The 24364-nt window shown below is 40.2% G+C and overlaps 1 protein-coding gene across 6 annotated transcripts in view; it reads right to left on the minus strand.

Annotated features, from left to right (window-relative positions):
• The window catches only part of TSPAN4 (tetraspanin 4), a 423214-nt gene that overhangs the window by 52335 nt on the left and 346515 nt on the right, over positions 1-24364 (minus strand). For 5 of the 6 annotated variants that reach the window (XM_015631555.3, XM_015631554.3, XM_015631557.3 and 2 more), the window contains 2 exons: positions 20809-21000; positions 2613-2687 (listed from right to left, as the gene is read on the minus strand). In XM_015631555.3, coding sequence (XP_015487041.1) covers positions 2613-2687; positions 20809-21000 — 267 coding nt within the window. The remainder of the gene's footprint in view (positions 1-2612; positions 2688-20808; positions 21001-24364) is intronic. The other variant, XM_019007060.2, reaches the window with a different exon arrangement.

Raw genomic sequence — 24364 nt, forward strand, 5'->3', positions numbered from 1 at the left:
CTTAAACTCAGAAGAGACCAAGTCTCTAGAAAGAGGCAGAGGCAATTTTTGGCCTTCACCCAAGCTGACGAAAGAGAACAGGTCAGTTGAGGCTGTTGCAAGTCCAAGTTCACTTCCACAGCTGCACACCCTTCCACAGCAAGTGAATAAAAGAAAGCCCTGTGCCAAAAAACTATCTGTGAATGGCTGTAAAGAGCTTTTGCCATGATGATTTTTAGTAATTAATACAGCACTAAAGCAACAGTCCCAGCACTGGATACAGAGAGATTGCTTCACTGCCTGGGAGCCCAGGCACTGTGTCCACATACACATGGATGCACAACCACCCTGTGGCTGGTATTGCTCAAAGTGATAATCTGCAGAGTTCTTTTCTCCTGCATACCAAACTAACCTTGTTTTCTTCTGTTGGACAAGTGTCAGTGTAGAATGTTCCTTCACTGATTTTCCAAGGATCTACATTAACTGAATTACTGTGGTGGACTTGTCTGGGTTCGCTACCTCCCCATACATGTGGCAATATTGTTTTTCAATAAAAAGCTAGCACACAAACTTTAAACATACTGTATGAAAATATTAGTTTTAGGCTGCTGCTGGTTTATTTATTCTGCAGTAGGCAGAACTGCAAGTGTAACAGAAACTATTGATTTCCTCAGTGTAAGATTTAAAGTCATACAGAAACATTAAGAGCTTCAAATTTGATCATCTGCAATACCCAGACTACAGCAATTTGTTAACTCAGTAAAACTGCACTTGAACTGGAGCCCGTATTTTAGACTCTGTTTTGATCTTACAGACAACTGCAGGGTATTACCTCCTGCAGTATGTGAGTCAGAGGTAAGTTAATTTCCTGATCTCTTTATTAAGAATCAATAAAAAACACTGCAAACCAACAGGCTGAAGGAGGGAGGGAATCCTTTCTGATCCTTTTCCACTGTTTTTACCTCTGAAGAGTGAAGACGAACATTCTCTGTGACACACCTGTCAACCTAACAGCACTGACTGCTTTATGAATAACAATAATTCATTGGTTTCTTTTCTTTCCTCCATACCCATACATTTACTGATCTATCAGCCTCAACACAAGCCAACAGTAGGAGTTCTACCAGATGATGACTTGGAACATAGGAAACATTTATTTTATTAACCTAATCTGAAACATTTTCATATATTTCTTCTGTGGACAGGTCTTTATTTTAGTTCTGCCATTATTTTAAAACTACTATAGATACTCTTTCTAAGATCTAAGCAGAGGATCTCTTTCCTTTCCAAAACTGAATCTACATTGTCTCCTTAATCCTTTTTCATGACAGGTCATTTCCTCTTTTTTCACACTTCTAATAATTTCTGTAACCAAAACTCAACATTATATTCACAGCGAGGCAAGTCTGTTATACATGATAATATCTTCTAACTCATTTTCCTTCTAAATATAACCAAGTGTTGTGTTTGGGTTTTGGAGGCCCATTTCATATAAAGTAGATGCCTTTACTCCTATATGATGTGTAGATCTTTCTGCCAAGAGCTGACAATTAATTCTGAATCCAATAATGCATACAAGTAATTTTAAATTGTCCCTTCTACTGTAATTACCTGGCAGGTTAATTCCATGTTCCAGCTACAGAATGCTATAGAACCTAGCTATTTAAAGTCCTTCAGAAATGCACCTGACAATCACTCACTTATATGACTAATATATAATCACTTGTATCACTAATATACTACTATTAATTAATATTTATTAATGAACACAGTGTTGTTTTGCTATTGCCTTCCCATTCCAGAAGAAAGAGTTTATCACTCATGACCTGATGAAATATTAATTCATGGTAAAATTTTGCCACTTTTCCTGTGATTCTCAAGTTCCCTTAGTCTTCAGTTGTCAGGGACTTTTGATTTTGATTAAATAAGCAGGTGGCACAATTGTGGCCCTGTTTTGGATTTATTCATGTTAGTTTTTTTAAAAGAAAAAATATTTTAAGGATAAAGATAATTCAGATAGTCAATATTGCCCATACACCTGAAGGAACAATGGTCAAACATAAGTAAAAAGTAAAAGCACAAACAAAATCTGTGTTTATTGAACTTTAATACATTTACCCTGGATTTCCACTAGGCTCTAAGTACACATGTGCTGCAAGGAGCAATGTGGAAAGATAATGAATTTTATGTCTTTGCCTGTGCTGAGGACACTTCCTTTATAACAATATCAATGTGGCTCTTAAACCACAAATATAGTTTTAAAAACCCTACACACTCTGATGGGTACCTCTTCCTACATGCTCCTAGTAAGGTTTTTAGCTTCTTTGCTTGTATTGTGGGGTATTTTGGTGTTTGGTGTTTGTTTATGGGTTTTTTTGTTTTTGTTTTTTTTTTGTTAATGACAGATGCACTTGGCAGTATGTGTGACCTTGAGTTGTACACTTGAGCAAGCAAGACAGCCCAGTCCTGCCAGGCTGCTTATGCATTCTGAGAGAGCTCCTTCTGAGAGGAGTGTCTCAAGGAAGACAGAAGCATGATGTGCATACCAAGCCAAGTGCTTCATGATTTATTTATATGGAAAAGGGGCATATAAATTTGCTGAAGGGGAAAGAAAAATGAAGAATTTGACTTACCTTGTCGGTGTAGACGAAGAACAGAATCACAACAGTGAGCTCCAACAGAAATATAATTAACAGCATGATAAAAAACTGTCAAGAGAAGAAAAGAACAGGGGATAAAACAAAAGCAAAAGCCATCAGCATATATTTCAGCTTTTTCTGGATGCACAGCAAGAACATTCAGCAGATCATGCAGAATGGGGAGTGGGAGTCATACAGGCAGCAGGATACAAAGCTGCTGCAACTGAAAAAGCAGGTGAAGGACTAGTCAGGAAACACCAGTGCCTGGGCATAGGCATGGCCCATTCATAGCACTGGTTCCAGTAGAACAGCCTAAAACCTCACCAAGAGCAAACCAGTGCTCTCTTTGACAGCAAACCTTGAGAAATCTTCCCATGCTAAGTTTTCTTCCTTTTTTCCCCCACTGGATATTAGTGATGATATCCAACGATATCCATGAAATCCACAGCGTAACTTCCCATGGCAAGAATAGGCAGCCTGGGCTATAAATCATAAAGTCATAGTTCCTTTCAAGGGTAATTGTGGGATCAAGGGGGAAGTGAAAGGTGTACCAAGTTAGCTTTATGAGCAGTTTCAGGGAGCTACACGAATCACCCATGAGTTTCAGTTGAAAAGGGCTGATTTGCACTGAAGACATCAAAGCAAAGTTGGGCAACCTCTCTTTCTTCTCATAAGCCATGGAACTGCCTAAAACCCAGGAGTCAAAAGCTCAAAGGACTGGATAAAAATCTTTTAAAACAGGGATCTCAGGTAGATTCTCTAAAGCTCTCAGCTCTGATTGACTTCAGTGAGAGGAACTGCTGGCAATGCCAAATACTTCTGGAAAACCACATCCTCTGCATTTTGTTACCATGCTGGATGGGTCTGCAGCAGCATCAAAACAGCACCTGCACTATCAGAGCATTAAATGCAGCTGAGTTTTGCATAGACAGATAAAGGAGAGAGTAATTTTGGAAACTTTTTAGGCTGAGGCAAAGGTCCAGCTCCCTATAACAAAAAATTCACACATTTAGCAACCTGTAAGGCTGGAATTCTAATACTGAGCAACACTGACTTAATTGGAATCCCATCCCCAAGAGAAAAATGCAGTTACTGTCTCTTCAACCACAAGGCTACAATCCTATAAAAGTTTAATAGCTACTAAGCCTTTATCAGAATTTCTGCACTGCCTGGTAAGCCAAAACCAAACCTTTGAACCCATGGATTTATGTGACTGAATGGAGGGCAAAAAGTCATGAAGGGGAAAATACTTTTCTTCCCTGGCACAATTACTGTGTCTACAGAAGTCATTGCATTTTGCCCCATGAATCTTAAATTATTTATTTTCAAATTTCCATCACCAGTATTTTTACACCTGCCTGACCCTAATACTGGATCCTATTACTGCCCAGTTTTGAATCACAGACCTCATTTATGCCTGTGATCCAAGCTGATTTCCATATCATTACCATCCAACACTGACCTTCTGTATGGCTTTGCAAAGCTGTCTTGGTGCAGCTTGCTTACTTTTTACAATTTTAAGCTGCTGCATAGCATTAACTAAAACAGGACAAAGCATATTCCTCTTTGCAAAGATGCACAGACACTTTTTTAATATCTATTTGGCTGTAGAATACTTTTTTTCTCATCCATAAAAAAATAATTTTTTTCAAAATGTGCATGTGAACACCATTTTCTCCCTATGAAATTCCCTGGCATAGACAGGATTGCATGAGACAATCTCTAGAACAAAGGAGAAAGACTCTTTGTTACCCATTATATACAGTGATCAGCATTTCCTGCCACAGGACCTCAGTTTCAACAGCTTATCATTTTGCCAAACCTTAATTATCTGTGCTGATATATTTTGTGCTGGTTTCTGTCAAAAGGATAAAAGCTTTGGAAGAATGTCAAAAATAGCACTCCAATTACTTCTAAGAATGAAGCAGGGCAAAGTATGCTATTCTTCCCAGGTTAAATTTCTGGTGCTTTAATTTGAATCCTCTCATACTGCAATTTTTAGAGCAGAGACCTGACACTGTGCAGCTCCATTTCAAGCACAGAAATTTCAGCCTTTTGTCTTACCCAGCTACGAGTGGATGTTTGTGGGAAAGTTATTAGCTTTCAAGAGACTGCATTTCACACATCATAGAGATGAGAGGGCTCAACAGCTAAAACCTGCAAATCATACATACACCCACGACCAGACAAACCATAAAGTATCCCACAGATCTTTTCTGCTCCTGTGGTGCCTTTCTGCCATCTCCCCAAAGCCAATAACCTCCAACCCCACTTCAAAGGACATGGCCTGGAACAGGGGGTATGTCCAGGAACTGGAATAAAACATAGGAATCTGTTTTTCCTGTGCTCTCCAGAAAGCTTTTCCTCCCTTCCCTGCACACAGCAGCATGGAGAGAGTATAGATGAAGCCACAAGTGACTGCAGGAGAAAGGCTACTCCAAGTAAGAACATTTTTAACAGCAGATGGGGAATGGTTTGGCTTAGGATTTGATCTGGCTATAAGTTTTAGAAAAACTGTTCCTACAAGCAGCAGACAATCCAGGCAGGAAACAGAGGGGACAGGGGACACTTGTGTACATGGATACCCAGGAAGAATGAGGTCTTTGAGAGGCTGGTGGCTGGAACCATGGAAAAAAAAGAGCAAGAAATAAAGAGTGGCCCTAAAAAAAAGGCATTCTGCACTGACCCCTTGGCAGAGTATAATGTGCAAGGAATGGACTGGAGACTGGTAAGGGGGGAGGAAAGGTATCTGGAGGGAGGCTGAGGTGTTTTCTCAAGTATATCATTATTTCTTGATACTAGCATCAGTAATTAAAATTTTATCTTAATTGGCAACAAATGAAGTGAAATTTCACATCTAAAGAGTATTTTCTCCTGCAACACCAACTCTTCTAAAAGCTATCAGCTTCAGACTGGGGCAGTGAGCTGGCCTTGCGTTGTGTCCACCAGCTGAAGGAGGCTGGACCTTCTGGCGACATCCTGACGGTGCTCCTGCCTTCCTCAGTTCATACTAGAGAAATAGGCATGACACTGACATCAGAAAAGATGCTAAAATTGTGAAGTCAAGCACTCAAAATTTAGGAAAGATCAGAATAAAAATCCTCTCATTGATGGTTATGTATCATGTCTAAGTCTTTCCCTACATAGACTGAGAGGGTTCTTCAAGTTGGGAATTTGGTTTCATGCAATGCAAATCTTGGAAGCCATACAGTGAACCAAAACTAATGTACATTGTTCAAAAAGTCAAAACCTAGATAGGGATTATCCTTTAACTCCATAGAAAAATATTTTGGTTTCATATAAAGTATTTAATTCTATATTTTTTTACACTTGGAAACATTGACAGAGCCCCACAAGGCTGTATCACAGAAAACGAACAAGTATTAGGAATCCCCATGTGTGCAGACAGTAGAGACCTGTGCTGTGCCTTTTATTAAAAATGTTAATTAAGTGATATCAACCCCAATATGGAGGCTTCACACTCATCACCTCATCAAAACTACAAGCACTTGCATGTCAACTCATCTGTGATCCCCCTTCTAAAGAAGAGCTGCAGCTAAACCCAAAGCAGCACCTTGGAAAGGAGCAGTCGAGGCTTCAGCCTGTGCTGGCTGCAAAGCAAGGCCCGCACACTGCAGCACATCCTGTGATTCACCAGACTAAAGTGCAAGCACAGACACATGCACAACCTGCTCCTCTAGTCCACAGCACCTTCCAATAACAGGTCATTTTCAGTTCCATCCTCACTATCATCCCAAAGGGAATGATGCCCAATACAGGGCCAGACCTAACTTTGCATATACCATTCAAGTTTAGAAGGAAGAAACCTGAACTCACTAAAGGCTCACAGCACCTAAACCCCCACCACACCTGCTGGAAACTCTCACGGCTGCTTTCCAATTGAGTTCTCTCACTGTGGTGATAAATACTGAGAAAAATAAAATTGAGTTTTGTTTGGTTCACTGGGGCTGTAGGCTATTGGTATAATAAAGATTTATGCATGGAGAAACAACAATCCCAAAGCAAAGCATTCATGTGAAACTCCATAAAAAAAGATTAATCTGACCTTGTACAGAGAAATGCTTTACCATACTACTTGTCAAACAGTGGGATGCAACCCAGCAGAGGTTCAGTGGAGAGGTCCCTAGTGCTCAGCTTTTCATAAATTATACCTGAAATAACCCCACAGAAGCTTTGATGAGGAGGGAGGTAAGGTAACACCCTTCTGTCTACCAATGCTGATTTCCAACCCCTAAGAAAACTAAGGCCAGCTTATCAGCAGCTACCTTTATCTTCTACAAAGCCTTTGACTTTCCCACAGATTCTCATTAAAGGTGTATGGAAAAGTAAGTATGCAGCTGCTACCAAACCTATGTCGTGGATATGAACCACCCACCTGCTATCAGAAAGAAAAGTCTGCTAGAGGAGAGGAGGTCCCAACTTTCAACTCCATCCCCACTGGGTCTGTACCAGGCTTTTGACTTACTACTTCCAGTTTTATTCATTCAGGCTCTTGATACCAACTGGAGAATCAAGAACTGTACCCTGTGTACATCACTTAAAGCACATTTCCACTGCTGCTCACACAGCAGAGAACAACAAGTTAATTGTATTTCCCTCCCAAATAGGATTCTCTGGTTTCTCAGATGCTACAGACACTTGCCTCCCTGCATGATGACTGACATCACACACTAATACACAGGATTGGGTCATCTGCTTCCCCACTGCCTCTCCCTCACAAATCTCAACAGAGGGATCATGTTGCTCAAATTGCCCATCTCTTCATGTCAGGAGTATCTGATCTTCTCTAAGTCTCCCAAAGACAAAAGTGACCCAATACAATGAAAACCAAGGTGTGGCTGTCTTGTTAGCCTACTAACTTTTTGCTGTGAGACTAAATGTGATATAACTGATGGCAAACTCTAGACTGCTGTGTTTCCACTGCTTGCTGAAGTAATGCATTTAGTTTGATGGGAGGCTGTCTCAGAAGGGGACAGCAGGATCTCAGTGTGCCAGACCTGTTTCTCAACTTGGCTCACAGCAGGAGACAGAAGCTTCTTGCAAAGAATTATTCAAATCCTCTTCAACAAACATGAAAGTAGTAGGAAGACCTGAGAGCCAGCTGTTTCTTTTGAACAGTGATACATTCCAGAAAAAGTTTTAAGTTCATGGCCTAGCAAATATATTGCTTACACCAAACTGCATACAAATTAGAATAACCTTCCTAAGAAACTGAACAAATAACTTCAACAGACAGCCTGTGCTGTTTCCCATCACATTTAAACTGCCTGCAAGGTGGATAGTTGGCTTCTTTTCTGACAGACGCTATGAAGTACAACACATGAGCAGGGAGGTTGCTCCTGGTAAATGCTCCAGCAAAGTAGCTGCCCTCCACCTACACCAGTTCCCAGGATGAAGGAGAAAAAAACTAGAAAATTTACAGCCAATCCTTCCTCTGTAAAATGTTACAAACTTCAAGTTTGTTACAGTGATGATACAAATGATACAAGCATTTTGCCTTTTAGTGAGGCTGGATTGCCAATTCCTGATCATCTTTAATTTCAGTGTTACATTTCACTTCCTAACAAAAACACACCCCAGTATAAGAAATTACAGACATTCTTTGGGATAAAATAGTTGGTCTACTGGAAGGATTAATATCCTGGAAGGATTATTAATTGGTCTGCCTGGTCCTAATGTGTACATATATAACCTCGGTGCTCAAGAATGAACCAGCTCTGGCTGCTAGAAGACAGAGTCTCTTAGAATCACAGAAACACAGAGGTTGTCAGTGACCCCTGGATACTGCCTGGTTCAAGCCCTTCCTAAAAGCACAGTCCTCTACATGAAGCTGTACAGAGTTGTGCCCAGTCATCTTAGGAGCATCTCCAAGGATGAAGATGGACAATCACCCACAGCCTCACTGGATACCTTTTTCCAATACTTGACTATATTTGTGATAAGAAAAATAACAAAAATATTTCGTATCTCTAATTGGAAATTCCTTTGGCTTTAATCTGTGCCTGTTATCTCTTGTACCATCCTGTAAATCCTTCCAAGAGCTCTATTTTCCTTATATTGTACTACAAGGTAATTGAAGACATGAATAAAATATCGTCCCTGCTTTAATTTCTTAAGACAGAACAAACCCAGCTCTCTCAGTCTGTCCTTTCACATTATGTGCCCCACAATAACCACAGTGTCTCTCCACTGGATCCCTTCCCTTCTGGTATTCACATGTCTCTTCTACTGGGGAGCTTTAAATTGGGTTAAGCACTTTAGATGAAGCCTTTTCTTATCCTAGAAGAAGGTGTCATTACTTGTCCATGTCAAGAAATGTAAAGGAATGTGGGGCTTGGTATGGTCCACAAAGATGCAATCACTGCATTTATAATTTTATTTTGATTTGAGACAAAAGTACATTTGAAAGATCTGTGCTTGATTTTTAGATTGCAATTTGATATGAACAGAAATACTATCAAAGGTAACCTCATATCCTGCACACATCCTTCCCTTCTCTTCTCATCCTATATTTAATACTGAAGGTGTACATAGTATCTGTCCTTTTTGAATAAATTATGTCAAACCTTTACCTACTGTCATGGAAAGAAAATGAGCTCCATCCCTGCTGAAACCAGGACACCTAGAAATTCACAGAGCTCCATGTTAAACTCAGAAGAACTTAATGTATTTTACAGGAGGCACACTTTACCATGCTGCCTGAAAATTTAAAGTTTTCCTCAAATTTAATATGCTTTTTAATTTTTCTATTATTTTATAATGGATTATATTATTTATATTTTAGTATTATTTAATGGATTGAGTGATGATGTCTCATTACTATGGTTGGCATTGTTAAAATCTTTTCTGTTCCTGCAGAAATGTAACATCTCCATACCCAACCTAATTATGACAGATGCATCAACAAACTTTGATGTTACCCAAAGGGGTAACACTGTCAGAGGTTCTGAATGCTATAAACTATTGCCAAATTTACTTCATATTCCACACTTTGGAAAAATTCAAGCCACCTAAAAAAAGGTCTGAATTAATGCCAGAATTTCCTGAGATACTGAAAAAAAAAAACAAAACAAGAAGTCCAGGTACTGGAGAACCACAAACTCTTTATAAAGGTCCTGTACTTTTGCAATTGTTGGATCTGGCTTTCTAATCAGAGAAATATGAAGTTCGTCCTCAGGCATTTTCAGATTTCCCAGAATAGCTTTTTAATAACATATTGGTACTTGACTTTTACAGAATAAAAACTCATATGGTACAGATTTTGTCAGCACTCAAAAAAACCCCTACAAAACTTTGTTCCACTTTTGAAAGCAAAAGTGTTCAATGTATCACTAGTTCTCACAAGAAGTTTGATTTAACATAATTCCCCGAAGGCATCTTGATCTGATATATTAATAGAGAGTAGGAAGATTATGAAAGATTCTCTTTTTTTTTTTTTTTTTAATTTCCTTTGATTTTCTTTTCCGAGGTACTGAGCAAGTAGAGGAGAACAGAAGAGAAAGTGCAATGGGAATTGTACTTAGAAGTGACTTCCTCTGCAGCCTGGAAGACTTGTACAGAAAAAGACAGAGTAGCGAACAAGGAATGACAGGATAGTGCCCAGACTGCAACAATAACTGGAATCACAGTCAACAAAATCCCAGTGTATTAACCTACTACATGAACTTCAGAGTGAAAGGGAAAGGGCAGTTTGTTTCTACCAATTTCTATCACAGTAGATTCTGATTACACATCCCAGTACCAAAGGTTTTGCTGACGCTTGGTCTGAACACTCCTTTCATTAGTTCCACGCACTTGCTCCCACTTACCACCCTTTTCAGCACCACAAATGCTTCCTTTCTGTCCACAGCATTTATACTCCTTGAATATTTGTAGATTTATGTCCCATCTGAGCTCTCTCTCTCCCATGTTGTGCTTATTTAGCTCTTTAAGTACTTCCTTGTAAGTAAATCTCTTTAGTCTCACCATCATTTTTTTCAGCATAAAAATGATAAGTTTGCTCATAAACTGTAAAAAGGCAGTAATGTATATGAGCAAACTTACAAACAGAAACTCCATTATGAAAACGTCATGTATCTAAATTTGGTTCATCAGCTATTATTCTCTGAAAGCCTTAATGGCTAATTCATTCTGATTGTGACAAAGCCTTGCATGCTTTATGCCTGCTGGATATATAGTACAGCTCTGTTTATGTTTGGACTATATACTTTATGAATGTGCAAAACCTCCTGCTGATCAATAAAGCTCAAAGAAATCTGCAGTAATTATTTCTGGGAAAATATACAACATATGCAGCCTTCCCACATTAACAGTGTTTCATTTTAGTCTCATTACTACTTTCAGTTGGAATCATTCAGTCTTACTGCATTAGTGAGTGAAAGTTGAGAGACCTAATATTCCCATACTATGCATCAAAGGATTTTAAGTGGTATTTTATGGCGTCCTAGGGGTTTTTTTCATATTCTACGAAAACTGACTGTCAAAATCAATGAAAACTGACTACGAAAATCAATGAAGTGTCATCAAATATTAGCCAGGTGTCACTCTCCTATCACAACAGAGGGTGGGGGTGGGCCTTTAGCAGACCACAGATTCCTTAGAACTTATAAAGGTCTTGCTGGCCTTTGACTTTTATAAGGGTTGCTTCATTTCTTCTGCAAACATAATGCAAAAGTGTGACATGATCTGGTGTGATTTTATATTAGTCAGCAGAGAAACGCTTCTTACTTGTGATGTATGAGTGGCTGAAGAATAAAATAAAACATCAGAGTAGCTCTTGCAAGTGCCTGTGCCACTCCACTCATGACAAAGCAGTTAAGAGTCCACCTAACACAGGTAAAGGATAAAGTCAATACAACTAAAAGGCTCTGGCTTGGGTTTAATCCAACCTACTCCATTTATGATAATGCCATGCAATGTTTTTATTTCTAGGAGTGTCAAAACAGTGCCTAGAAACTGTGATGTGTATGTAATTGAAGGAGGTAGTGAGAAGATGGATAAGGAGAAAATATAAAGGACATGGTAGAGTATTTTGTCTGTGTTTAAATTCTCCTGCCAGTTTTACCCCCAGTTTGGGGTTCTCAAATGTGCTACACAGAAGCAGAAGTATGAGATGCATGTATGTCAGTCTTGTAGTAGCTGAATGAAGAAGCAGACAGTGTGGCCTACCTAATTCTGCCTTTTAGCTGGTAATATTGAGGGTCTGAAATATCTGTAACATGAAATTAACTCTGGCTGTACCTTGGGTGGCATCAGATTTACACAAACTAGCCTCCATTTCTTTACCTCCCGAGTTACATTTTTCTGAGGTTCAGGTAATTCTACTCCTTATAGAGAAAGAAGTCAATGTTGCTCTTCAATTTAGGTTGCATTACTAAGGTGGTTAAAAGTAACAAAAGAATGACTGGGGAAAAAACCACACATGCTTCTTTACTAAACCTATTGCTTTCTATCTGAGGAGATAATCTTATTATTGGGGAAAGAAAATAGCAAATGTTATGCTCAGAAGTGACATGAATGTCTGGGCTGGCAAGGAACATACTTTCAAAATGGGAGTAATTGTGTTGTCTTTCAGCTCTTGCAGGTGATCCCAGGTCTGGATCTGGAAATGGCTCAGAGCCAGGCTTCTTTTGTAGAACCTCTGGCACATGAGAGTAGGTTGAATGCTGAGACATAAGATGGGAGAAGGGACACTTTGTAGTGTCAGGAGAACTTGAGCCTGCGCAGACTGTCAGAGAAGCTGATATTGCTAATAGACTTTAACCATCAAGGAGTTAGGAACTCAAACATTCACAGCCATTTAGACAAACAGATTAAACCTTCAGCTGATCTAAATTAGTACAGCTCCCCTGGTGGTGCTGCCACACTGTATGATCGCCATCTAATTCATATCTAATTCACTTCTTGCAGTGTCTTGGCACTACAAAAAGAAATGGGGACATTCAGAAAACATTCTTGCTTGACCTAACAGGCTCTCCAGGGAAGTGGGGCTCCAAGCTGGTGAGAGTTCAAGGAGTTTGTGGATGACACTCGTAGTTGTATGGTTTAGTTTAGTTGGGTAGTCCTGCAAGGAGCAGGTAGTAGGACTCAATGATTCTTATGGGTCACTTCCAATTCAATATTGTGTGATTCTGTAACTCAGAGTACATCAGGCATTAGTGGTATTGCATCAGTCTGTATCAGAAAATTAAATACACCCTATGAGGTAAGCCTCCCTACACACTGACCCTAGAGTCAAGGCTAAAACAAGGAGGGAAGGAAACTTTATTATTTCTCTCTTCAGTTCCCAGATCCTTTGATTAAGTGCTCCCAGAGCTGAAGAAAAGAAGGGAGGAAGGGGAGGACTCAGATAGGTTCCATCCCCTCACAAATTTCAGTGCCAGCCAAGTGTAAGAAACCAAAAACTGGAAGACCAGGAGAAGCAGATCCTTCATAATAGAGACAACCAAACTAGGGGAGATTGGTGTTCAGTCCTTGCAGTCCAAGCAGGCAGCAAGGTGGAATTTCACATGGAGCACAGCACTACACAGAAGTGATATACATCATGTATAATGCTCTCAGGCTGTATGTATGGCATCTGTCTGGTCTCTGCATTGCTTGCTGCTGTGGCTGCAGCCAGCCTCTTCCTGATTTTGCTAGTCTGATCTCTAAAACACCAGCTCACGTGCTAAACTGGAATCAGAATATACTGCTTGATCTGTAGCATTAAATTACTGAGATGAAGTCATTTACAGGCTTTTTCTTTCCATTTAGTTGCTTTGAAATAAATTCCCCATCACCAATGAAGTTTCAACTGTCAGCTCTCTGGATCCAGGGATACTATTGAAAACAGTAGGGTTTTTTAGTTTCCTTTTCTTCCTACTCATTAACTCTTTCCTTATTTTTTTTATGGCTGTTTCACTTACAGATGAGCTGGCTAGAGTTCAGAAAACTCTCAACAGCACAGTACAAAACACCATGGGCACTCATTTTCCCCTTGGACTATTCCATAAATGAGAATCTTTTGATATCTGTATAGTCACACAGATATGTATATGGCATCAGTGTATTCCACAGCTGGTCCTGACCTAATATCAAGTTTTAATTCTGATTTTATTCATTCCAGCAGCTGTGATGAACTACTTGCTTATTAACACAAACTTGTAATTTAAATTAAACTGAACACACAGAACTGCCTGTTAATGATTACTTTCCTTCCCTTTCTCATTAATCATTGTTTCAGCTTCTCTACAATAAAACCAGGGTTATCCACAGATCAGGACATATCAGAATAAGGAGAAGTAGGTGTTTCTAAGTAATTTTGTTAATTAACAAAATTCTGTTAATCCTGTGATGGAACATATCCAGCCTTGGTGCTCCATAAGAAGGCAGCTGGCTTTGGATAATTAGAGAGGAATCACATTTTGTCTTTTCACCCCTTTCCCCTTTCTAATTTATTCTTTTTTAAGTAATGTGTGGAGAAGGATCCCCTCATCCTCTGCCTCTTTGGGCTGGATTATTGGCCATGATGCATCCCAACCAGAGCAGAAGAATGTGTTCTTGGTATCAAATCATTGGAGGAAAAAAAAAAAAAAAAAGGTGCCACAAAATCTGAGGGTGAAATAAAGAACTGCCTATGAATCTTATTTCCTTCTAGGATACGGGTTATTATTTATGTTTCAAGTGTCTGGAAATGTGGTATCTATAGAGGTGTGCTGTAACAACCATATAGAGATTGAAATCTTTCCTTCACATAGGGCCCCATACTGTTTTTCACCAGTATTCCTATGATTTCCTGGACCAAAAGTAAGCCCCTATTTGCTAAAACATACACACTAAACCATGTTCACGGATCCTTTCCAGAAGCTTCTCTAAATGTACTGTTTCCCATTTATCTGAAGGCAATTTTGCAATTAGGCTGATCAGCTCAGCTGGGACAGCCTACAGTGCTGCCCATGGAAAACAGCTAAGTCTGCCAATTATAATTTTCAACAAAACAAAAAACTGAGAAATAATTTTGCTTTGGGATATTTATTTTCCATTTGGACACAATACATATGATAAAATAAATCAGAATTGTCATTACTATAATGGAAACAAGAACTAAGTGCTTTTTAAAGGTCACTGAAGCACAGGATTGCTAGATATGTTCTGATAGAACCACAGAAAGATGATGAAGGCACTGAGTTGAGATTTAAGACAATTTGGGTTTGCTTCATGGCTCTCTCACAATCTCCCAGTGCAACCTACAAAAGGCACTTAGTTTCACTTTGCTGCAGCTCCCTGTCTAACGAGGATAATAATATTCTCCATTTGTCTTATCTAATTAGACAGTAAGCTCTACTGGTCAGGTACCTCTGCTAACCAGGAGTTTTATACAGAATGAGCATCCTCATGGGCTACCTGCAGGGGATACTGTAATACAGGTAATAAATTATGTAACCCATCGTGATTGAACGTCTGGAGATGAGACTTTTTAAGCTGGACTATCTGTGGAATAATGAATGACCTTTCTCAGGGCAAGCATACAGATATAGGTATCTGCTAAACATGTACAAAAGGCAGAGAATTCAGGCAATTTAGCTCCTCAAACATAGATCTTAAGCAATTAACCTAAAAGATAATGTTTACACAGACCCTTAAGAATCAGCTGGGTCAACATTTGAGCAATGAAGTACTTAATCAGGCATAAATCTCTTTAGCATAGAGAAATGGTCTGTTCAGGTGTACATACAGCACCTGCCCAAAGTCAGCACTATGATCAAGCCAGCACAAGTGATTGTGTTTGAGTGGCAAAGTGGTACCCTAGCTCCTGCAGAGACCTGCCCTCAGTGGGAAAGCACACCCAGTGCAGTGGGGTTAAGAGCACACAAACCAAACATTTTGTTAAAATTCACAAGATGATGGATATGACTAACAGCTCTGATGCACAGCATAAGTATATTGCAATTACAAAGGGAAAACCAGCAAAGATGGATTCCTAATTCTGTATCAAGATAACCCACAGAGATTTGCAGTATAGCTACATGATCCAGCAATGCAGGACCAAATCCCTATGAAAAAACATCAATGGAAGTCCATAAATTAACCTTCTCGAGTCACACTCCTCACATATTATCTCTGTCACTGGTTCAGGACACTGACCCAACCCATCAGAACAAAGCTGCTGTTTTCTAACTACAGCTGAGCTTGTAGCAGAGAGACCTCAGTCATACAGTCTTGAGCGAGACTACTTGCAGAAATGTTAAACAAGTCTTACTGAAGCAGGAAAGCACTGTTTGCCTACTTCATTCACCAATTTGCATCTATATTCAGATGTAAGATTATATATACCAGGTTGCATACTTATCTCAAGAATGCCTGTTGCTTTGATTTCCCTAGGGAAATCTAATAATGGAAAAGTTTATCTTCTTTCACATTGTAGCTGGAGCAAAAAGGAATCAGTTCAAACACCCATTCTTTGTTCACTGACATCTTAGAATGACAGCTGTAAAATTCACCCCGTCTATATATTTTTGCAGTATATTTTGCATGCATAGAATGGTTGAAATTTCCTTCTATTTTTTTCTTTAGACTTTTAGATTTTCATGTTATTCCGTTCCTCTGGATGCAGAAAAATAGGAATGGGCCTGTTTCTTAAGAGATTAAGGACTGACTTTACATTTTCCTGACTTTACACTGCTACTGAGTAAAGAATATCTGCAGTGGACACCAGGTAATTCCTTTCAAGTCAGTAAATCTGTGGAGCTTTAGACTATCTAAACTCTCAATTCAGAGACTTAATGTGGATCCTCCTGACTACTGCACACAGATAAAATCTCATTTACAAATGGAACTTTACTTCTGCTTTCGATCTCCTTTCCCCATTTGTCCTCTACTTCTCAAAACACTTGGTCTGCTCTCCCTTCTTTCAAAAGTCATTAGCAAATGCCAGAGGTAAGTAATTACTAGCATTCACACCTAACACCACAGCAGCCTAATACCAAAGAGCTTACAGGTGTGCTCTTACAACCCAATACAAATGTCATATGTGCAGAACACAAAGATATATGATCAGAGTCTCATCTGCTCTGCATCTTAGTGTATGAAATGTAAATGGGCTGAAATGTCTCTCTGATACTGCTCACTTTTCATTCACTTCAACAAACTCCTTGGGAAATCTCATCCCTTGTCACATCATCAAACAGTAGCACTATTCCTAAGGCAAGATCTTCCACAAGCATACTGTCTACCATCACATAAACTTCTGCTCCTCCAGTGCAGGTGGGCTGAGCTAGTCCTGCTTTCCCCCAGTTTATTTCAGGATCCCCACAGTGCTCCATGACTCCTGCAGAATCTCCAATGTCTTCCTCCAAATGCCTCCTTCCTTCCTTCCTGCCCACCCCAATAACAGCAGCACACCCCTCTAAGTAACTGCCACAGGCTTCCTTTCCTCTTTCTTCTGCTTTTAGGAAGCAGAGCAAGAAGTGCTCCTGTTGTACGGGAGATTTGTCTTTCCAGTCCTTGCAGATCAGACTCCCAACAACCCCACATGAGGATGAGGTGCACTTTGGGAGATATGAGTGAGCTGAGGTGCAAATTGCTCTTGGTTAAACCAGGCATGACCATGTAGTCTGTGGGCTTAAAATGCCACAAGCCTCTTCAAGGAGATCTTAAGGATGTAATTTACAGAGTGGGCTGCAACAGGAATACAGGCAGAGCATTCACATCTTTAGTAGTGTCTGTGGTCATACTGAACATTCCAGGCTTTCTGTCACACTGTGTGGAGCCAAAGAAAAGGGGAGGTCAGTGAAAACTGCTGCTCATACAGTAATGTTTTGCTCAATAGAGCAATGTATGATCTCACATATGTAGGATGTAACACAAGTATCTGGCAACCCACCATGATAATAACATCCCTAGGTATTCCCCCAGCTTGGTTTATTCCACTTTGTCTCTTTTTTTTTTTTTTTTTTGTCCACTCCGAGCCTCACTTCACATCAGACTATTGTATGCAGACTGCTGAAACACACAAGGTATACGTATACAACATTCTAGCTTCTACTTCTTGCTTTCCTTTTCTTTGCATTGCCATTAATAACCTTTTCCATGCTTTTAAGCTCACCACAAATCTGTTACAACTGCCTGCAGACCTTTTCTAACTGTCTATCCCAGTTCCCTAAGTTTGTTTAGTGCTCTGAATAAACCTGGTCTAGTGAAAGGTGTCCCTGCTTACGCCAGGGGAGTTGGAATTAGATGATATTTAAGGTCCTTTCCAACCCAAACCATTCTGGGATTCTAGTTCTGGGCCTAAACAAATACCAGGAAGTAAGGGTGAATTACCCAAATGCATTATCCAGGAACCAGTGCAACACAACCAAATAGCCTCCATCTTCCCCTCATCAACACCTGTTTGAAAACAAACTTCAGTTTCTCCATTTCTACTTTCAAAGCTCCTATTTCCAAATGGAATAAAACATTACAAAAAGTTATCTAAAGCAAATGATTCACAGGAGGATATGGCAGCTACATCACACATGAGCTAGACAACTTACTCCATGAGTGGCTGTCATATTTGTGGCAATGCCTTCTGGAGACATAAATTCAGCTCCAAAAGCAACCTTAGCTACTATCAGGACCAAGGCCAGATGTTAAGTGGAGGCCAGGCAGATGTTGAAAGGAGTGTAAGGATTTGATCCGGGAGCAATTGTTAAACACTGAGTGTGTGTCACAGACACAAAAGGCCAGGAACACCTGGGAGCTTTCCCCTTACAATGTAGACGGTAAATCCTATTGCAAGCCAGCTGCAACAAAACAATCCTCTTAAAAAAGCAGACAGGGCATTTTCAGGGATGTTTAAAAAACCCAGAGATATTCTAGAAAGAGATAATTTTCATTGTGGCAGAATACATTTGTTCAGAACACCGGTGGGATAAGAAAAGGATGAAGGGATGTAGCAACCACACACCCTAAGAGCAGCCCTGGTTTGATATTCAGCAATTTCTTTAATTCAAGTATTTGTTTTGCTATCTGTGTTTACCCATAAAAATGGGAGCTGGCCAAAACCAAATGGCCCAGCCTTAAACTTGAAAACATTATTTCAAACACAGGTCAAATAGAACCAGCAGTCTGGGGAAAGAAAGACCAAGGACAAACCTGCATGATAAGACTTTGCTCCCAGAAACAGGAGCTGCTACCACTATCCATTTCTCTTCCAAAGAAAAAGGCACAACAAAAACAACTCAGAAGAGCTCAAAAATCTCACTGGTATTTACTGTCAGTGAGAAAGTACCAATGCAATGCAATATGAAAAGTTACTCTAAACCAAATAAAAACGGAATTCAATGTGGACTAATGAAACTGTATTTCAACCCTCTACAGTTGAGCTTATTCAGAATTAAAGTAGCTATAATCAGCTCTAACATAACTCAATTTTGAAGAAAATTGAATAAAATAGAGGGCACACTACATAGCTACAGTACAGAAAGGTAAGGTCAGGCAGACAGAGTGAAATGTGGGTACCAAATCAGATCAAGTGTCCCCATTCTCCTGTGCAGAGAATTCCTAAATGAATTAGGATTCCTTTGCATTACTTAGCTCGATCCATCAAGTACAGCCCCTATGTCATGCAGTGAGGGACACTGAGTGCAGTGTGTCAGGAGGAGCAGCATCTGCAAGGATTTCTATCTTCCATGGATGTCCAGTTGGGGGTGGCTGAGTGCATTCCCCCTACCTGGCCAATGATGGCTGAACAAGGGAGTCTGCCCTTGCCAAAAGAACAGATGAGAGACAAAGAACCACAAGAGATAAAAGCCTTAAACACTTCCAATACTGAGGACTGACTGCCAGATCCTGACCTGATCCTGACACACAAGCAGGCACTGTTCACAGCTGTCACATGGGCTAGGCCTTCAGGAAAGTACAAAGTAGGTGATTAATTTTGCACATATAAACTATACCATTAGACTTTGCACCCTGTGGGCTCCTGCTGTATTGGCATTGAAGCTGTAATCCATTACAACTGTCTGGGCACACACTTCCTCCACAAAGTGTGTATTTATAGGACTGTTAAAAATGTCAAGGACTTTCAGCTTCAGATTCTGACTTCAGCCTTCCCAGTTTAGATTTTCACTCACATAACTGCCTTAATTTCCATTTATATTGTTCATTTTAGTTTCAAGCTACATACATAGCCTTTACTAGCCTAGACTGACTAGTTCTGACTGCCTAAAAATCAGCAGAAACAACTGATTAATGCAAGGACCTGGAAAGAGTCCTCTATTGAGGCTAGAATTTCAGTCACTTAAGAGATCTGGGGGCTTGTGTGCCTTAACTCATTCTATAGTTCCCAGGGAAGAAAAATTAGTATGTGAAGGACAGTAAGAAACAGCTTTTTTACAGAGGCATCACCAGACGACCAGCTGAACCACAGGTCCTCTTCACTCTGAGGTTTGCCAAATGGAAGTCCTAGACTTGAGCAGCAAGTTCACTTTACTTCCTGATCCTCAGCTGAACAGAATGCAAAATACACACCAACACCAACTACAGCAGGTATTCACTGCTCCTAAATTTCACCTCTGAGTGGCATCAAACTGCATTATGATAAAATACACCAGGGATGTGGTTCAAGCTTCTGTGAAATCATGGACAGCTGGCAACTTATTAATCTTTGATTTCACAGCAGTCTCTTTGTGCTGGCACCCTTGCTTCCTGACATCTCAGCTTTTGGAGAGTTAATGGCTGGAAAAACTAGCATTGTCAAACCTGAAGGCCCTAATTTTCAATTTAAACCAGAATCAGCTACTTCAGAATCAACCTATTCCCTGCCTGCATTGTTGTTTCTGCCCAAGACTTCAGATAATCAGTCCCACCAAGGCAAACATTTGGAGTGGATTGCTGTCAAGGCTGCGTGAAAAATAATTTAAAGATACACTACAAAAGATGTCTTCACTAAACTATTCCTCTTCTCTGCAGAGTTCAAGGAAGCCTACACCACCACTAATTCCCTTCCTGCAGGTCTCATCCTCCATGGACAGCATGGTCAGGAATGACTTGGAAGCTCCTTGGAGCGATTATCAAAGCCTGTTTCACACATGACTCATGTCTCATGTGTCAAGTGGGCAACTTCTGTTGAGATACAGGTCACTGCAGCATGCATTGCAATAGCAGCAGCATCACAAGACAGCAAACACTGCAGCAGCTCAATACTCACACTCAGCAGGAGGCACTTGTTTTCTTTGATGGCACCTATGCAGCCCACGAAGCCAATGATCATGACAAACGTCCCTGTGACGATCAGTAGGTTGGCAGCTGACAGGGATGGGAAAGAAGAGGAGAGGGTGGCGAAGTTCCCTTGGGTAACAGCCAGCCAGATGCCTACACCAAGAATTCCACAGCCTCCCAACTGGGAAAACAAAGAGAAACAAAGAAACTCAGTTATTGTATCCAAGCAACCTCAGATATGAAACCATGTCAATATGGCAGTGGAGCAAACCAGCAGTCACACCTAAAAATTATCTCTCCCTGTGACACTTTCAGTAGGAAAAACAAAGGAGAAAGAGGAAAAAAAATAAAAATAGAGAAGTCATCAGCAAGATTCAACACTCAAAAAGTCAGAGATTTCCAAAATCCAAGACATGACCTCAGATACCAAGTCTTTTGCTCTCTAGTCAAAAGCAGGCACTGAGCAAAGGATAAATTCCCAAAGGGTCAGCTGTTGAAGGGATTGAAAAAAATCCCTGTCCTATTTAGGTACCTTAGAGAACTGCCCAGAATGGCTGAAGCATTTTCAATTCTCCATTCTTCCCATCCCAATACACTGTCTCTCATCCCTGACACACACCATAAACAAACCTTGCCAGAGCATCACCCTGGCAGGACACCTCATACTTCTTAGTTAGTTCCTGTCTAAGGTCAAGCCTCTCCTGGAAGCAAGAGAGCATTTAGAGTGTAAGGCAAATGGGATTTTGCATTATCTAGTCACATAGCACAACATCACTTAGGTTTCTTTCTTTCCTGCTCTCCCTTTAAAATAACCAATTTTTATTGAGTTTATAATTGTGCTTTATTATCCAAATCAATTAAAGGCTTGGAAAGAAATTGTGTTCATAGAGTAGTAAGCCAGACATATGCAGGAGCATATCCACTAAATACCTGCATAAAGAGGATGAACATAAGGCAGCTCATGAACCAGGGAAGGAAAAAGATAGAGCTAATCCTAGGGCAGAGCTAAACCTCAGAAATGAAACACAGGAGAAACACAAAAGCCAAAGCAATTTCTTACACTAATTACTAAGGCTGTCTCTTAATGCTACTGAATTCCTCCCCAAATAACGGACAATAAAGGCAGCTGTGTTTTAGGGCATCATTCCTCACCCCAGCTGCAAACCAGTCTGTTTTATTCAGAGCTAAGGAATCAAACTGTACCTCACTACAGCATACCTCAGCTGCACCAACCTGTGTGTCTCCACTGAGAGAAAGCAAACTCCAAGACACAGGGACTCAAATCACCTCATTTAGGGGTCTTTGCATATCCCAGGCATTCCACATAAACCTTTTTGAAATTCAACCTTTCCCTAGTACCCTCTTACAAGGGTACTTGGAGGGACAGTCCATGCCCTGACCATATACACTGGAAATACCTCCCATCTATTCCCACTTACAGAGCATGATCATTAACATCATTAAAAGGATTAAAGAATAACCAAGGGAGAGGAGAGGGAAGAATACTTAGAGAAGGTAACTTACAGAAAATCATTTAGGCTAAGGGAAGGGATATAAAGAAAAGTTATCATCATGGCTCAAGGAAAAAAAGTGTAATCATATAGGAAAAAATTCCCTAAAGAAGAAATAAAACTCTGAAGGTCTACTGAACAGAACAGAATTGAAAGGAGATGTCACAAACACCTAAGCTAAAACCAAACTGGTCAGAGTGCTGAAATACAGTCAGGAATAGCACTGGCCAAGGAATGGGATGAAAAGCAGAAGTACCCTTCTGCCTCTTCAGCTTGGTGGATGTTTGCCTCAAGATCAGCCTCAGAGCTGCAGGCACAGGGAGGCTGCTCAAACAGCCCAATTAAGCCTAATGATGGTGGATGCCCAAGAGCAGCATTATGATGACCTTGCAATATATTTAGCTCTTACCTCCAGTTCTTTGTTCTGAAGCAACTCAACAGCACCAATAACAGTCAGATTATTTCATCACCTTTCATGCTCCCCATGCTGCTACACTGCTTTGAGTGGTACCAACACCTACAACCACCACTTGTATTACAGGACGTGGGTCTCACTGAGGATGCTTTGCCTGCTCCCCCATCATCCACTAAATTCTTTATGATGCATAATGCTTAATGCTTGAGACATTGTTTGCCTGAATGTTTGAATTCAGCATCTTCTGACTCCAAAGCCATTCTTGTTTGCAAAAACTGGAAATTCACCAGTGGCACGAAACATCAGAAAACCAGGACACAGTTCATGCAAAATGCCATGACTAGGGCTGTAGCCAGTTAGATCAGGGACGAGTATTTTGGGTCAGTTGTTCAGCAGGAGTATCTCACTACTGCCCTTGATTCAGAGATACTGTGCTCTCCAGCAGCTCATTATATTCCTATTTTTGAAGAGATAATGCACAGCACTTCCTCAGGTTGATTGACCAAACTTGAAATGCACAAGGGAATCCTCTGAACATTAAATCACGTGGCTCAAACTGGATTTCATAATGTCAGCACACATTACTGAAGACAGCTCCACCTTAGTTCAGCTCTGTTCCTTTTCCCACACCAGAATATCTACTCATGGTCCCCAAATAAATTTACTAAGCTGTCACACCAGGCACACCCAGGAAACAGAGGCTGTCCTTAGCTCTAGACTAAACTCCTCTTTAAAGCCCCCTTCTTCCCCAAGGAGCAAAGCACACCTGCAAGTCTCCATCCAGTGGCCTTTTAACACTCAAGCACCTGGTTAAGGAAATGTTTAAAGAACCCAGACCCACCAAGACAGCTACAGGAGCCTTTCCAACAATAGCCAAATATTTTCTATTCCAGAACATTCAAAAAGTGTGGTCTTCATCCCCTCTGCCCTCCATCCTGAACTGAACTGCAATGTAATTCCCAGTCTGAGACCCAGGGATTAGAGACATCACATTTACTTACCCTGGATCAGAGCCAAGAGAACAAAATTGTAGTTGGTTCTATGCTGTTTTTCTGTTTTTACTTCCTCCTCTTGGTATTAAGGCATGGTTAATTTTAAACAGTTATTTATGATGTTCCCTCTCCTCCACTTTTTCTCTCTTTACCCCCATCCCCAACCCCCAGCCCTTTTTTTTGTGTCAAAGACGGTCAGAAGCATAGTGAGGAAATTATAAGTTTTTGACAATTTTCTGGGCTTGCTGATGAAATGAAACAAAATCAAAACCATTAACAGGGCTACTTTTGACAATTTGGGGGCTTCTGCACAAACAGTGATGCTGTCATGGTTAAAAGAGAAATCATTAAGACCAAGTGATTAGAGAGAAGTCTACAGCTTGAACCTGATCTATTGGCAGCCAAATGACAGTCTGTTTTAACTCCATTTGGTGAGTGCAGAGTTGACTTTACATTTAAAAAAAAAAAAAAAGAGTCCACTTCAAAGATGCCAGGCTACTGACAATAGGATTTTTTTTCAAATTCCCTTATGAAATGTTTAACACATTATTTGCCTAATTTTTCATGATAATCCACTCTCTTGCAAGCAAGGCAGCTCATGGTAAAACCTGAAACAAAATGAAGTTA

This window comes from Parus major, chromosome 5 (assembly GCF_001522545.3).
Source record: "Parus major isolate Abel chromosome 5, Parus_major1.1, whole genome shotgun sequence".
Classification (NCBI taxonomy): domain Eukaryota; kingdom Metazoa; phylum Chordata; class Aves; order Passeriformes; family Paridae; genus Parus; species Parus major.